This window comes from Festucalex cinctus, chromosome 18 (assembly GCF_051991245.1).
Source record: "Festucalex cinctus isolate MCC-2025b chromosome 18, RoL_Fcin_1.0, whole genome shotgun sequence".
NCBI classification, from domain to species: domain Eukaryota; kingdom Metazoa; phylum Chordata; class Actinopteri; order Syngnathiformes; family Syngnathidae; genus Festucalex; species Festucalex cinctus.
The window spans coordinates 8,353,371-8,367,318 of record NC_135428.1 but is presented as its reverse complement, the minus strand read 5'-3'; the positions used below and the strand labels follow the sequence as shown (position 1 = coordinate 8,367,318).

Below are 13,948 nucleotides of genomic sequence, written 5' to 3'. Positions count from 1 at the left end.
TTTTTATATAGTCCATTTTAACTCCAAATTTAATTGGAGTGACAGAGTACATGTATGTTTTATTATATATTGTTGCTACAAAATGTCACTTCTTCAAGTGTTGGCCCATGAAAAGATATATTAAAAATATTTACAAAAATTTGAGCGGGATAACTCAATTTTGTGAGTTATTGTATAGTATGTATTAGTTCATTTGCAAGACTAAAAACCATTCTATTCTATTATAATTAATAATATTTTTATGGGGCGATTACAGTATTTAATCTTCAATATACAGTCGATGCACAAGTAATATTTGTTCTGATAAAAGAGAGGGCGCGGGGTGATAATCTAAACTGGTGTCATGATTGTGTTACTATTACGTGTGTGTCATGTGCATGAAGCGTATGTGACAAATGAATATTGTCTGTGTCAAATATAAAAGTGACGTTTCGTCTCTGGGGTTCCATTGAGTGTTACAAGAGACAGTGTGAGATCCTACGGGATTTTTTTTTTTTTTTCTCACCGTGTCGAATGCAGCAAGTTTTAAAATGGACTTTTCGGCCACCACTGGAATTCTTACTTGATAAACTTTTGTCATACAGTATTACATATTTAAGTGTAATTATGTGACAAAGTAAGGAACTTCACAATACAACTTGCCACTCAAACATTGAGATAATTTTATTTGACGGTCGTACATGAATAAAAAGACAATTAGAGGAGTCAATATTATTCTCACTGTGGTCATTATAAGATTACAAAGTCTCTGACTATGTTTGACACATTCACTGAAAAACAAAAAACACATCCACAAGTTGAAACGTTGCAGTGTTTTCATGGCGTGTTCAAAGAGTGGCAAAAGTTGAGGACAATAAATTGTGAGAGGGTTGATGATGAAAGGGTGGTGTAACCCTCACTAACTTGCCACACGTGCGCTTGGCATGCAGCATCCACCCTTCTGACTTCTCCTGCCATCTTACGCAAGCAATAAGGAACCGTATCTTGGGCCTAATCAACCGTTACTACGTGGTTTAGCAGACTGTTGGAATATATCAACAAGAAAAATGTTGTTTTTGTATCCTGGAATAAACCAAATATGATATAATATAGCCTACTTTGTGCCTTTTCTTTAGGATGCTAAAGTGCTGTCATGAATGGCACCTTAGTTTTCTCTCAAGATGCGCAAACAGGACGCTCTCAGAGGACCAATTAATGCAGACGGGCAAGGCAGTCAACGATTTCCTGGGAGACTCGGACGTACTACCGATTTAAATCTCGTCTCCATTACCAACGCATTTATCTCGATTGCGTCAGGCTTCTACAAATCTCATACTAGATACCCCATAGTGGACATAGCGCTTGAGCTGCTCCATTTAGATTTTGATGTCATTTGTGAACAATTTAACTCCATCTGTATTCCAAAGGCGTTTCATTGCAAAGCCACAGTGGGTCATGTGACTGTGTGCAATCAAGTCAAGTGAGACAACTCCATTTGCTTAACAGTAATCAATACACAGACCCGCCACTACAAGCTCAATGCATCCTGCCAATGTGGCTAATATGCAAATTGCTGCAAAGATGTTGGGGAAAAGGCCTATTGGTTTTGGCAAAGTGGTAATTGCACAGAGATGCAACTCAGCAAATGAGATGGTTGGGAGGGGAGGAGCGGAAACAGAGGTGAGGTGGATGACAAACACCATGAAGGGAGAGGAATGCAAATCCCATGGCAACAGCAACCGGAAAACAAGTCGAAAATAGGGGCAGTGTCCACTATTACTATAGCAACAGAGGGAATTGGATTTGCTGAATGGAGAAAAAAAACAAATGGCAATCACATAATTCTTGTGAATGACTCTCACTTTTAATGTCTACTAATACATCAGCCTCGCTTGCGAAGACTCTTAAAGTGTACGTTGGTATATTGTAAAACAATATTATATTCTAAAATCAAATCATTTATTAAAAATTAGAATAAATACAGAAACTGTGAAGTAAATAAAACGTTAAATATGAAAACATTCAAGAACACAATATTCCATTATAGCAAAAGGATAAGTAACAGTGTTATATATTTTGCTCAGTCGACCTGTACTTAGTGTTTACTGATTGGTTAGTCTAGATAAACACCAACAAGTGAAAGCTTTCACCGGATTAAAAATCGCAACCAGCGGTTTGTTTACGCGAGCCATGTGCACTCGTTGCACTCTCAGGAAGATAAAGACAACAACTCGATCCTCTCGCCTCGCCTACCATCGACCAATCACAATTCACACACGGACCAGTCCAACCAATCACGGTGCGGTAGTTTCAACCACGCGCGGCCAATAGATGCCGAGCACGGACCACTGATGCAAGAGAGATGCAACAGCTTTCCCACTTTTTACACATCAACGAAGTGTTGTAGAAGTTTGAAGCGATGATGGATGCTTTTAAAGAATAACACCCAACGTTAATAAGTAAGACGTGGTCTCAAATCCAGCCCGTGGTTGTGTTCTCGCGAGGCTTGTTTCCCGGAAGTGGAGGTGAACACGACAACACACGCAGCAACACACATCCGTGGTCAAAATAACAAATAAAATATGAACAACAATGATAAAAACAGTCAAATTAATATCGCTGCATTTGGTTTTCTATGGTGACGTTTGCTGTCAACTAGAACACTAAAAGGAGTTAATGACTTCCGCGTCTCAAGCTTGGATTACTGTCGTACTAAATGTGGCGGAATACATTGCCTATGATTTTATGTCATTCAATATGCTGCTATTGTTATTTTGGCGAAAAGCCACACGTAATTGGTCGGTTAAGCTTGTATGCGACGCGGAGGAGGCGGGTGGAACGTGGCAGATGTGACGTCTTTGGTTGCTAGGTGAAAGTGACCCTGATGGATTTACACTAAGATGCTGCTGCTCAGTTTACTACTCGACCGCCACGCTGCAACAAGCACTTCTACGCCCTCGTCTGCGCCAAGCTGACACAATGGCTTTTTGAATTTTACAATAAGTTAACCTCGAAGACGCCGTGCTTTGCTTTGGCAACGCACCACCAAGCTCTCTAAACAATTTCTCTGCAAGAATGGAGTAAGTAACGCGCACTTTGCCTGCTTTATTGTAACTTTGTAATTATGCGCTCCTGTGTCGCACGTGTATTACGTTGCTTTTTATGTAGTTTACATTGCTATTAGATATATATATTTTTTTTTTTTGTGTGTGTGTTTCTGTAAAGCGCTTTGTGACAGCTCAGGCTGTTTGTAAGCGCTATATAAATAAACTTGTGTTGAGTTTAGTTGAGTTGTTTGGGCTGTTTTACTCCATACTGTGTGTGATATTTTTATTTTTTTTTCTAAAAGTACCGGTACATAAAAAAATAAAATAAATATTGATCCTGGTTTAGCCAAGCTGTCAAATGGTTGTCATTCAAACAGCTGAAATGCTTAAGTAATTAATTTGAAATGACTCAGGAGTAGCTTTAATCCAATTTAAAGATCATCTCACGCTTTGTATGTGGCTCACTCAGGGAGTCCCTTGGCAACCATTAGGCCCTTGACAGCCTCATAGTTCCCAGGTGGCTTTAGGATGTCATGTGTCAAGTTCATGTTGGTTAAGGAAACCCATGGGACAGCGCTCACTTGCCGCTTTTCATGATTTCTCATCTCCATCCACTTGAATGATACATTTTGCACCCATATGCCCGTTTCTCAACATTTTCCGCCCCTTCGCCCTGCTCTTAGGTTTCACTACGCCCGCCCAGCCCTGCTCTCTGTGGCCCCGCTGTCAGACCCCGCCTGCTCCCAGCACATGCTCCGACTTGGCCTGAACCGAAGCGCCGATGGACACGATGACAACGGCGACGACGGCTCCTGTTTGGAAGACGCTTCGTGCGTGCCCGGCAGACCCCCTCGCTCTCTCTCACCCACAGGCTAACCACAGCCAATCACAGGGGTGCAGGGGGGAGGTGTCAGAGGGGAGTCAGCACTTAATTGGTGAGTTGCACTAAGTGGGCTTTTTTTATATTTTGCCACATGTCAGGTGGGCTCGGCACTGCAGAACATCCTTCCTTGCCAGACAGTAAGTCGCAAACTTGCTTTGCACGTCATCAAATTTGCTGCATTTTTACGGAATATTTACATCGGTGTACATTTCATAATTTGGATATGATTGCTTGTCAACAGGTGATGTTCTCACCGACTGGATGACGGAAGAAGTGGACTTCTCCTCATACCTCCCGAACCCTCCCTCCCCTCCTTCCTCTACCAATGCCTCCCTTCCCCCGTCACCCCTTCACAATGATATCCAGGTGCCCTCCGACTTAGAGGTTATGACCTCTCTGCTGCAAGAGGAACTAGCCCAGCTGGAAGACTACTTCCTGTCCGAGCCGCTGCCAGAGAAAGGTCCCCGGCTGGGAACTCCGCTCCTGACGGGTCCTCAGCCGTTCGGTCAGCTGCCCTACGCGTCCTATGCTGCACCCAACCAATCGGAATCCAGCCCATTTCTTCTCACCCTGGCAAGCGGAGAACTAGACTTGCTTGGGCCGGTAGGGCGCTCCAAAATTGCCAGGCACGCCCCATATAGCTGCGCTCGCCCCAGCCCGTGCGCGAGGAAACGAATCCCGGACGGCGTGAGGTTAAGTGAAAGTTACGACGGCAGTTCGAGTTCCAAAGCGAGCAACTCAGGTAACTCGTCGCTCAGTTATTGCTGCGTGGAGGAAGAGCAGTTAGTCGGCAAAGGTTACTGTCTGGGCAGTGCGGTCGAGCTGCGGAAATGTGCCATCCTAGCAAAAGAAGAAAAAAACTGCTGCTTCAGTCGCAACGCAAAAGGATTCCATTTCGGCGCATCGCTCGATGACTCGCCAAAGAAAGAAGATCTGTTGATGTACAGCATGAGGGAGGTGAGCGGCAGTGGCGCAAGCAGCGAGGTGCTGACCAGCATCAAAACCGGCGTGGAGGTGACAAAAGCCGGCGTTTCTTGGAAAGCCCAGACCAGCGATAGCTGTTATCTTTCGGGAACATCCCAGTCCGAGTCCTATCACGGCTTCTTCACCGAGCAGGTCAAAGCGGAGAATCTGCAGATAGGGCAGCAGGACTTGCACTGCAATTTCCTGGAGGATCCGGGTCCAGAGTGTCTTTTGATGGCGAGGGACAGTCTGAATTTGGAATCTTGCAGGTTGAAGGAAGACCACTGCGCCGCGAAATACGAATTTGATGTCGCAGAAGGCGGAGGTGAGCGCAAACAGAAGAAGAGAGATCAGAACAAGACAGCTGCTCATCGGTAAGATACCGGCTCCTTCCTGATGCAATACATTTTTGTGTTTGCATGTGTTCATGTAATCTTTCATTTTCTTGACCCAGGTATCGCCAAAGAAAAAGGGCAGAGTTAGATTCTTTGGAAGAACAGCTGCACTGCTTGGAAGGGAGGAACCGTGAGCTGCGTGACAAGGCGGAGTCTGTCGAGCGTGAGATCCAGTACGTCAAAGACCTCTTGATCGAAGTTTACAAGGCCAGAAGCCAAAGGCTAAAGCAGGACACAACAGGATAACGCCAAAGTCAAAACAGGGAAGTTGTGGAGCTTTTAATGTTATTTTGATTGTCGCTTTATTTTTAATACGCAATGCATGTTCAAAAAAACAAAAAAAACAAAAATCACCCAGCGATGATTACATTGCTTTCACACTCCACTTCTTGACGGCAATTGCTATAATGACAATCATTGTGTTATGAAAATACTTTGTGAATCTCATAATTAGATTATGGATACATATTAAAAAAAACAAAAAAACAAAACATGATTGATTATACACGGGTTAAATTTTACTAGCCTTACGTAAGAATTGATGTCAACAAGTAAATCTTTTTTTCCCTGTTCAATTTTTTTTTAAAACAATGTTCTGTAGAAAAGTTGAATGTTATCAATTACACATGGAACTTGTTCTCTTCATTTCAAACTTAAAACATTTTTACTGCTTTCTTTTAAAATATATTTGACTTCCTGTTACAAACTGCTTATCAAACTAGAATGTTTCAGAATATTGACATGAATGCCAATAACATTCATTATCTTAACATATAATGTGTAGTATACTTTTTCATGTTTAATATTAATAGTCTTTATTTTATTTTATTTAAATTATAAATGTGTTTAAAGGTTAGAGGGTATTGATTGACTTCAGCTGTGATGCACTTCTTCCTCTTTTGGTTCCACTTTTGATTTTATTGATTCTAGCTCCGATTAATTTATTGCGAAGATGTTTTGATATACTTGATATTTTTCTACCCCTCAGTCATTCGGCAAAGTATAAAATATACTCATACAGCTCAGGATGTACAATTTGCTATCCAATAAACCATATTGCCCTCCATAAATTGCAGGAGAGCAAAATATTCATGCGTCTTCCATGTGAGTTTAGAACTTGGATATTGTAACTACACTTTAGCTGCATGTCTCTCTGAAAGAAAAAAAAATGTAGATTTTGGGATGAATCGAGATTCTTATTAACGCAATATGTCTCATGAGCCTCAGGCTAATTGCACTAATTTGTACAAACTTTTATATGTTGAGCGAATAGAGTGCAACGGTCCTCGCTTTGTAGCAAATTAACTGAGAAAAGCCTCATTAGATAGTTTGTTAATGCTGCGCCTGAATGCATAACTTTGATTTCCACTGCTGGCAGAATTCCTGTTGAATTCCAACTGGGCATGTTTTTCCTATGCATTTATTTGAAGACAATCTTGAATATAAGCTCTGTTATTATTTATTCAAATTGCAGGAGACAAAATCCTGTGGCTTTGCAAGTCAAGTTGTAGTAATCAACAAATGTCAGCATCCTTAAAAGTCAAAGGATACCATATTAGACCTAAAATCTTCTTATTTAAATTCCATTTCAACATAAAAAAAAAAGTGTGTATGTCTATCATGTACTTTGTCTATTAAAAATAAAAAAGTGTGGCATTATAAGTCCTGTGTGTGTGTACATACATATTTATTTTACAAGATGAACCAATTACAAAGTTACAATATGTAAGTAGGAGCCCATTCAAATATGTTTGCATGATTTGAAGTCTATATCCACCTACCTACGAGGACTCAAAATAGTTGTTTCACTAATTTCATGTTGTAAACATTTGGAAAACCATATTACGCACTAAATAAGTCACCTGCTGCCGCTACTACTACTGTAGATAGCTTGCTACATTACACCAAATATACCATTAAATAAATTTTTGAATCAAACTTGGAGAATGGTGGTTAGCGTTGTTTTTTTTTTTTTTTTTTTTTTTTTTTTTTAATAATTTCTAAGCTTTGAAAATGTACCTTGTATATTGCCCAATTTGCCGTAATTCTATTTTAGTACCATTCATGTACCCAGTGATATATTTGAGAGAGAAAATATATTAAAGATGTTTATGTTTTTTTAGTGCTACTCTTTTATTGTATTAATTACCTACAAACTGAAATACACTTGACGTGGTCTTTTTCTGCTCGACACAACAAAGGTAACTCATTATGAAACATAAGAATTTTTATCAGCCTTATCTGTGTGGAGGTGTCGAATAAGAGGAAGATAGTCACACTGTAGAGGTGCGTGCTGGGCCTGAAGTAGCTGTCCTCTGGCATCCAGTGATAATAGGACCTTCAAATAAAGAATTCCAATTAAACACAATTATGCAATGATCATGAAACAAACTTGCCTTTCATTCTTACCTGCTGTAATGCATCCTGCTGGATGTACAAACTTAAAGTTGCGACGGCGGCTTCTCTCACTACATTGTGGGAATCTGTACATGCGGCTCTCAGAAGTAGCCTGGACACGCTTTCATCAAGCAGCTCGGGTATGGCGCCTTGAACATGAAGCAGATTTCCCAGAGCTACACAGGCGTGGTGGCGAGTGTGTGCGTTAGGGTCAGAGGTCAGTGATGCCAGTGGGGCCGCCGTCGTCCTGGCTTCTTCTAGCCACAGTCTCATCTCATCACCGAGCGTGTTGTCGCTTGAACCCTTGTGTGCATTGTCCTTCGTGTTTAACCACCGTGTGTTCGATCCTGCCCCCACCGCAATATAACCCAACCACTTCCCAACGGACAAGCAGGCCGCCTGCCGCACACGCACGTTAGAATCCTCAAGAAGGTCTATCATGCTTTTAAAAACGTCAAGTTGTAACTTGGGCAACCGGAAAGGATACAAATGCCCCAAAACTTTGCACGTGGCGGCCCTGATCGGGTCATAAGCGTGAGCGAGCGCCCGGTGCCACACGGACGAGTCGAGCTGAAGCCGGAGGCGACCGGAGTGAGGGCAAAAACGGGCGATGAGGTATAACAAAGATAGGAGCTCGACGGCAGAGTCCCCCAGCTCATCCAGCTGCAGCAAATCAGACAGCAAAGAACTGGCGGTTCTGGTCGGCGTCTGCTGACCCGGTTCAGCGAGTGGCGGCGCGGAGAAAAAGCCACGAGCAGTTTTGCTGAGGTGGACGACAAAGCGTTGACGGTCGCGCAGCAACAAGCGGCGCAGAAGTGACAGTGGCAGCTCCACTAATGAAGCAGGGAGAGTTTGAATCACCTGCCAAACATGAAACAAAAATAGACATCAAAATCATCACATATCAAAAAGAAAACGACAAATAACGGTGTGAAATACCAAAACAATAATATGCCAGATGTGAGTATTTTTGCAAATGTTATACTTTGTTGCATCACTGAATTATGTTTGACGTCCAAATTAGAGCATCTCTGTATTGGTGCCTTGCCTCAGTGAGATTTTAATGAGGTCCAAAATTTGAAAAATCTTACAGTGTTGACATATCACATGATAAACAATGTTCACATTTGAAGATTGCTACTGTTCTGTTTGTTGTTGTTTTGTTCGAACATCAGGACGTACGAACCTGCAGAAGGCCTTTCACAACACCACAGCTGTCATACGACTGCAAAATCCTACAAGTGGTGTGTGAATTCAAGTCCAATGCAAATGGCAGGCACAGGAAGTGGCAGCTCAATTCGATGAAGCTCTCGCGGCTCAAATCCTCCTCAAACGTACCTGAATGGCCTTCAGCAAATATAGAACTGTTGGGTTTAATAAAAATAAATAAATAAATAAATAAATTGTTTTTTTTTGTCCTTTTTGTGATGCTCTACTTGAACAAGAAATCTGAATGAAATCATCAACACTAACCATTCAGAGGTCAGCAGCCAGCCAAGTGTGGAAACAAATATTGATTTGCTCTCAGTAAACAATGAAATATATAAATACGGATCTTTAGAGAGGACCAACAATGATACAGACATAAGAAAATACAGTCCTGAAAAAAAAGAAGAAAATTGAAAATGAATACATTATTTTAATGTATATTTTGGTTCATTATATATTTACCATTTGTTGAACATAATCCCATGTCAGGCTTGGTCGCTGCCAATGCAGTGCCAATCACTTCCCAGATGTGATTAAACATAAGTGCATCCCAACATAAAGTGCCTTCATCATGCTGTGAGGAACAAAAAAACGGACAAGAGAACAAGTTTCCAAGGAAATGTGTTGAAATATACCAATGAAAGGTTTACAAATGCAATGTAGTCATTGACTATTTCTCTATATGGCATCTAAGAAATCACTATTTATTGGCAGACCTCAGAAAGTGTGTGTAGTAGTAAGGCAAGGAGGCCATCACAAAGTCCCCAGCCAGGTGGTTGCGAAAGTTGGAACTGGTGAGGTAGAACAAGTGAAAGTTGGACAAATTATAAATCCATTGCCAAAAAAAAAAAAAAAAAAAGTTGAACAGATCGTGTACCTGACGTGTATCAGAGGCAACTTCTTTCAGCAAGGAAATGAGTCTATTCACATCCACTTCAACAGAGATCTCATGCTGACGAAACAGAGATAAAATACCTGCAGCCAGAGGCTAAAGGAGAAAAGATGACATCATCAACAAAAAAATGGACAAAAATTACAGAACAACTTTTTTTTCCTCTTTACTGAGAACTTACAGCTAAAGGATTGAATTCTGCTTGATGAAGAATCATCATGAAGGGCTTGATGAAATGTTCAGGTCTACATGCAAAAACAAACAATGAGCTCATGTGCAGTGGATATAAAAAGTCTACACACCCCTGTTCAAATGTCAGGTTTTCCAGATAATCAAGATTTCAGTTGTTTAATCTACTTCAACTCTAGAAAACATACAAACTTCATATTAATGGTGGAAAATGTTTTGAAATAATTTATCCTGCTCTTGTTGTATTTAAATTACCAAACCTAACATTTGACCAGGGGAGTGGAGACTTTCTCTATCAACTGTGGGCAGTCAGTGGGAAGGAAAAGAAATGCTCAAACCGATTTTCTGCTCTCAACCCGTCACTGTTCTTCTCCCAGTAGATCATCAGCACAACGATCATTTCTCCAAGTGCTGTCAGACTCCACGGTTGCTGCACAGTCAAGAGATTGGACAACAACTCTGATGATCAGAATAAGAAAATAAGTTCCACAATATGTTTGGAGTTCCCACCTTGATGAAATGTGAATTTTCCACCGAGTCGTGAACCAAGTCAATGAGGAGACATGGCAGTCCGAGTTCACTGCCAATGAGGTTCCTCGTGGCAAGGTCAGAGGTCAGAATCAAGTTCTGTAGGACCTTCAGTGGAAGGTGAATGGACTGCGTGTCTTGCAGGATACCATCAGCTAGCTTACCATAGAAAAACAGAGTTCATTTTGTGGAGTACATTTTACTCTAAACAGAGTAAAATTTACACTTGGAAGTGAGTAAAATATTCAGAGTAAATTTTACTCAAATTATTTTTACTGTGGATGAGAGAATTGGCCTATTCCATGACAAAAAAATGAGTAAAGTTTTTTTTTCTCCACTCAGAGATTACAATGAAATTTCAGAAGGAATTTTTTGAGTACATTTTACTAGTGTATTTAATTGAAAAAAAAAAGTTACACAAGGGTTGAGAAACAAATTCACAACCTTCAGCTTGGAAGACCGCCGCTCTATCACCTGAGCTATGCCACTCCTACAGTTTACTAATATTCAAAAGGGAAAAAAAAAAAGAAAAAAAAAAGAGACAAAACAATATTGTTTGTGATCTTTTGGAGGTACGGAGACTCCAGCTGAAAGGAGTTGAAGTGGTATATTTGTTCCTCAACCCTTGAGTGACTTTATTAAAAATTTAGTCAAAATCTCTCTTTACAAAATTCACTTAGAATTTCTGAGTGAAAAAATCTTTAATAGTTTTTTTTTTCATGGGATAAGGCAAATTCTCTCATACAGAGTAAAAATACTTTGAGTAAAATTTACTGTGAATATTTTACTCTCTTCCAAGTGTCATTTTTACTGTTTAAAGTGTGACCAAATAGAGTCCCACTCTACTGTTTAGAGTAAAATTTACTCATTAACATTTCTGCTACTTGAAAACTGCACCGAATTACCTTTTGCTTAAACACTAAAATAGTGGACTTCAATTTCATAGTAATATTGCTGTAGTTTAGTGGGTCTTGCGTTTGTCGACTCGGATCTGACTCCTCAGCAAGCTTCAACCAAAAATCCTCACTGTCAACGGTCTAAAATTAAGAACAAGTTTTAATTCACATGTACATAGCTATTTTTTTTTAATTACCAAAGATACAAATGGACATATATAAATAAACAATTGCACTTACAATGGAACGTGACATATATGCAGTAACTTCAGGTTCATTTGTGAGCGTCCTTTGGTATAGTCGTGGCCCGATCTCTATTGAGGGAAACTCCCGTTCGTAGTCCTGACTGATTGGACCCCTGTGGAAACAGTGATTACAGTTCACATATGTAGTAAACCGCCATATTGTGTAACATAAACATATTTCATAAAGACCTTTTTTGCAGAGTGGATCTATGATTCCTTGGCGATGCATTTGGAGGCGCTTTCAAAGATGAATTAGTATCGCTAGGGGGCGCTGCTGTCAATGCAGAACTGCCCTCTTCGCTTTCCAGTTCATCCATCATATCCTGTAAATGAAGTCTGATGAAGTACAAAGGTAATAATGTAATAATTTGTAATAATACGAACAATGTGCTTACTTTAGCACAGTGAGATGGTTTCTCTTTGTTTCTTCTGCTTCTCTGTTCCTTGACTTTTCTCAATATTTTGCTCTCGCCAGAGTTTAGCGACGTCTTTTCTGCCATTTGCTTCAGTTTCAGTGCCAGCATGTCTGGGTCAGGCGTGACTGTCAAAGGACTGAAAACGCCAGTGTCTGGAAACACTGCCAACACATCGCATTATTAAGTACATACTGTAAATTAAATACAATATGCAGTGTTAAAACATTTCCACGTTGTCACCTTGAACACCATCAGCAATAAAAGGATGATGCAAAAGCTCAGGCCATGACAGTCGCTTCTGAGGGTCTTTGGTTAACAAACCTTTCAGGAAACTCTGAAAAAAAAAGTATATCAATATTCATTTTACATCAACACGATAAATAAAGCTGTAGTACCATGCATGTGCTGCTCATAGTATCTGGCCATTTGATGGAGTCTTTCACAATGAGCTGCACCAGATGGAAGATGGAATTGGTGTAAAATGGCGGCGACCCAGTGTGGAGCTCATAAAGAATGCAGCCCAGTGACCAGAGGTCAGAAGTGTGGTCATAAGGCTTCTCTGCCACTAACTCAGGGGACATATACAGTGGTGTTCCTTTGATAGAAGTCAGCACCATTGTGGAGACGCTCATTGCCCGAGCAAATCTAAAAAAATAATTGCATTATCACATTCATTTTATGCAGATTATAGCTCACCGTCGTGTCAAGAAAATTTACATACCCAAAGTCACATAGTTTCACAACACCATTTTTATCAAAGAGGATATTTTGTGGTTTCATGTCTCGATGCAGGATCCGGCGGGAGTGCAAATAATACAGAGCTGAGACTAGCTGGCAGGCAATCTCACAGACCTCAAAGAAGAGAATTGAAAAAACAAAACAAAAAAATAAAAATTTGAACTTGTGTTACAGTATGTGTAGGATACTAGTAGGCCCTACCTGACTTTCTGGTAAACTCCCATCATCTTCAATAATCTGGAACAATTGACCCTCCGCATACTCAGTCACGACAACAACCTATTAACAGGTAAATTATGGTCATATGATAGTTCAAGTGTTGCTTTTCCACTAGGGGGCAGAACGCAGAATAATAGCTTCGTTTCAAATGAAATGTAAAATACAGTATGCGCAACATGGCACAATAAAGGTTAGAAACTTGCGTTGGTGGGGTAACAACACACCTCAGTATCAGTTTCAAAGCTGTCAAAAAGTTTCACAATGTTTGGGTGCTGAAGGTTACTCATGATGTCAATTTCTTTCTTTAGACTTTGCAGCTCTTTATTTGAGCGTCCCATTTTTGGCATGAACTTGAGAGCCACCACCTGGACACAACGAAGTTAACAATGCGCACATGAATTCATGAAACAAAAGGTTTACAAATCACAACAATGAGAGCAACTTACTTGTCCTGTAAATTTCTTCATTCCTTTATGAACTCGACCAAACGAGCCCTCTCCCACCAGTTCCAAAACGTGATACGAATTCATATTGATTTAGCAGATGGGCTTGGCCTGATGAAGGAGCACTTCGCTGAGCCGTCGATGATCAAATGGAAACGTCAACGAACGTATTCAGTATCATATAATTCACGAAAAAAATAATGTATATATTATTGGCAGAAGGTGACGTTATCTTAGCGCGGGTACAGTTTGTATGTTTGACGCCGTGCTTACAACTTGGGCACGATAAATTAAACATACAATGCTGGTGTGTAAGTCCAGCTGCCGTGTCACAACAGCACAGACAAAAAAAAAAAAAATCAAATAGAGTTGTATTTGATGTATTAAGATGTAAAATGCGTTTAAAACATGAAAATTGTGGTTTTATTTTAAATGTACTTTTATATATTTTTTTTAGATTAGTCTGTGACAAATAAAATCAGGCGCTTTACGGGCAGCTGATATTAGCG

The 13,948-nt window shown here is 40.3% G+C and overlaps 2 protein-coding genes across 3 annotated transcripts; one reads left to right on the top strand and one right to left on the bottom strand.

Annotated features, from left to right (window-relative positions):
• Positions 1-2,512: 2,512 nt before the first annotated feature.
• atf5a (activating transcription factor 5a) lies at positions 2,513-7,120 on the top strand. The gene is made up of 4 exons (XM_077505277.1): positions 2,513-3,059; positions 3,710-3,961; positions 4,151-5,246; positions 5,327-7,120. The coding sequence occupies exons 2-4, from the start codon at positions 3,808-3,810 to the stop codon at positions 5,511-5,513; spliced, it is 1,437 nt and encodes a 478-aa protein (XP_077361403.1). The 5' UTR covers positions 2,513-3,059; positions 3,710-3,807; the 3' UTR covers positions 5,514-7,120.
• Positions 4,267-13,943, bottom strand: stk36 (serine/threonine kinase 36 (fused homolog, Drosophila)). Of its 2 annotated transcripts, XM_077505276.1 has the most exons (21): positions 13,443-13,943; positions 13,221-13,361; positions 12,979-13,056; positions 12,761-12,891; positions 12,435-12,684; positions 12,280-12,373; positions 12,019-12,200; positions 11,813-11,946; positions 11,619-11,736; positions 11,388-11,519; positions 10,465-10,641; positions 10,293-10,384; positions 9,947-10,010; positions 9,751-9,861; positions 9,590-9,664; positions 9,336-9,447; positions 9,138-9,264; positions 8,851-9,028; positions 7,677-8,525; positions 7,545-7,605; positions 4,267-5,489 (listed from the first exon to the last, which is right to left on the bottom strand). In XM_077505276.1, the coding sequence occupies exons 1-21, from the start codon at positions 13,524-13,526 to the stop codon at positions 5,446-5,448; spliced, it is 3,234 nt and encodes a 1,077-aa protein (XP_077361402.1). In that variant the 5' UTR covers positions 13,527-13,943; the 3' UTR covers positions 4,267-5,445. The 2 variants fall into 2 exon arrangements, with proteins under 2 accessions (XP_077361402.1, XP_077361401.1); XM_077505275.1 differs by lacking the exon at positions 4,267-5,489 and having other exon boundaries at positions 5,522-7,605; positions 13,443-13,942.
• Positions 13,944-13,948: the final 5 nt, after the last annotated feature.

Excerpts from the sequence above, each read along its gene's own strand:
- atf5a (XM_077505277.1), top strand. The coding sequence starts at position 3,808 with ATGGACACGATGACAACGGCGACGACGGCTCCTGTTTGGAAGACGCTT. Across the intron at positions 3,962-4,150 it reads GGGGAGTCAGCACTTAATTG|GTGATGTTCTCACCGACTGG; the intron begins GTGAGTTGCACT and ends GCTTGTCAACAG. Across the intron at positions 5,247-5,326 it reads AACAAGACAGCTGCTCATCG|GTATCGCCAAAGAAAAAGGG; the intron begins GTAAGATACCGG and ends TTCTTGACCCAG.
- stk36 (XM_077505275.1), bottom strand. The coding sequence starts at position 13,526 with ATGAATTCGTATCACGTTTTGGAACTGGTGGGAGAGGGCTCGTTTGGT. Across the intron at positions 12,892-12,978 it reads GGAGTTTACCAGAAAGTCAG|GTCTGTGAGATTGCCTGCCA; the intron begins GTAGGGCCTACT and ends CTCTTCTTTGAG. Across the intron at positions 11,947-12,018 it reads AACCATCTCACTGTGCTAAA|GATATGATGGATGAACTGGA; the intron begins GTAAGCACATTG and ends CTTCATTTACAG.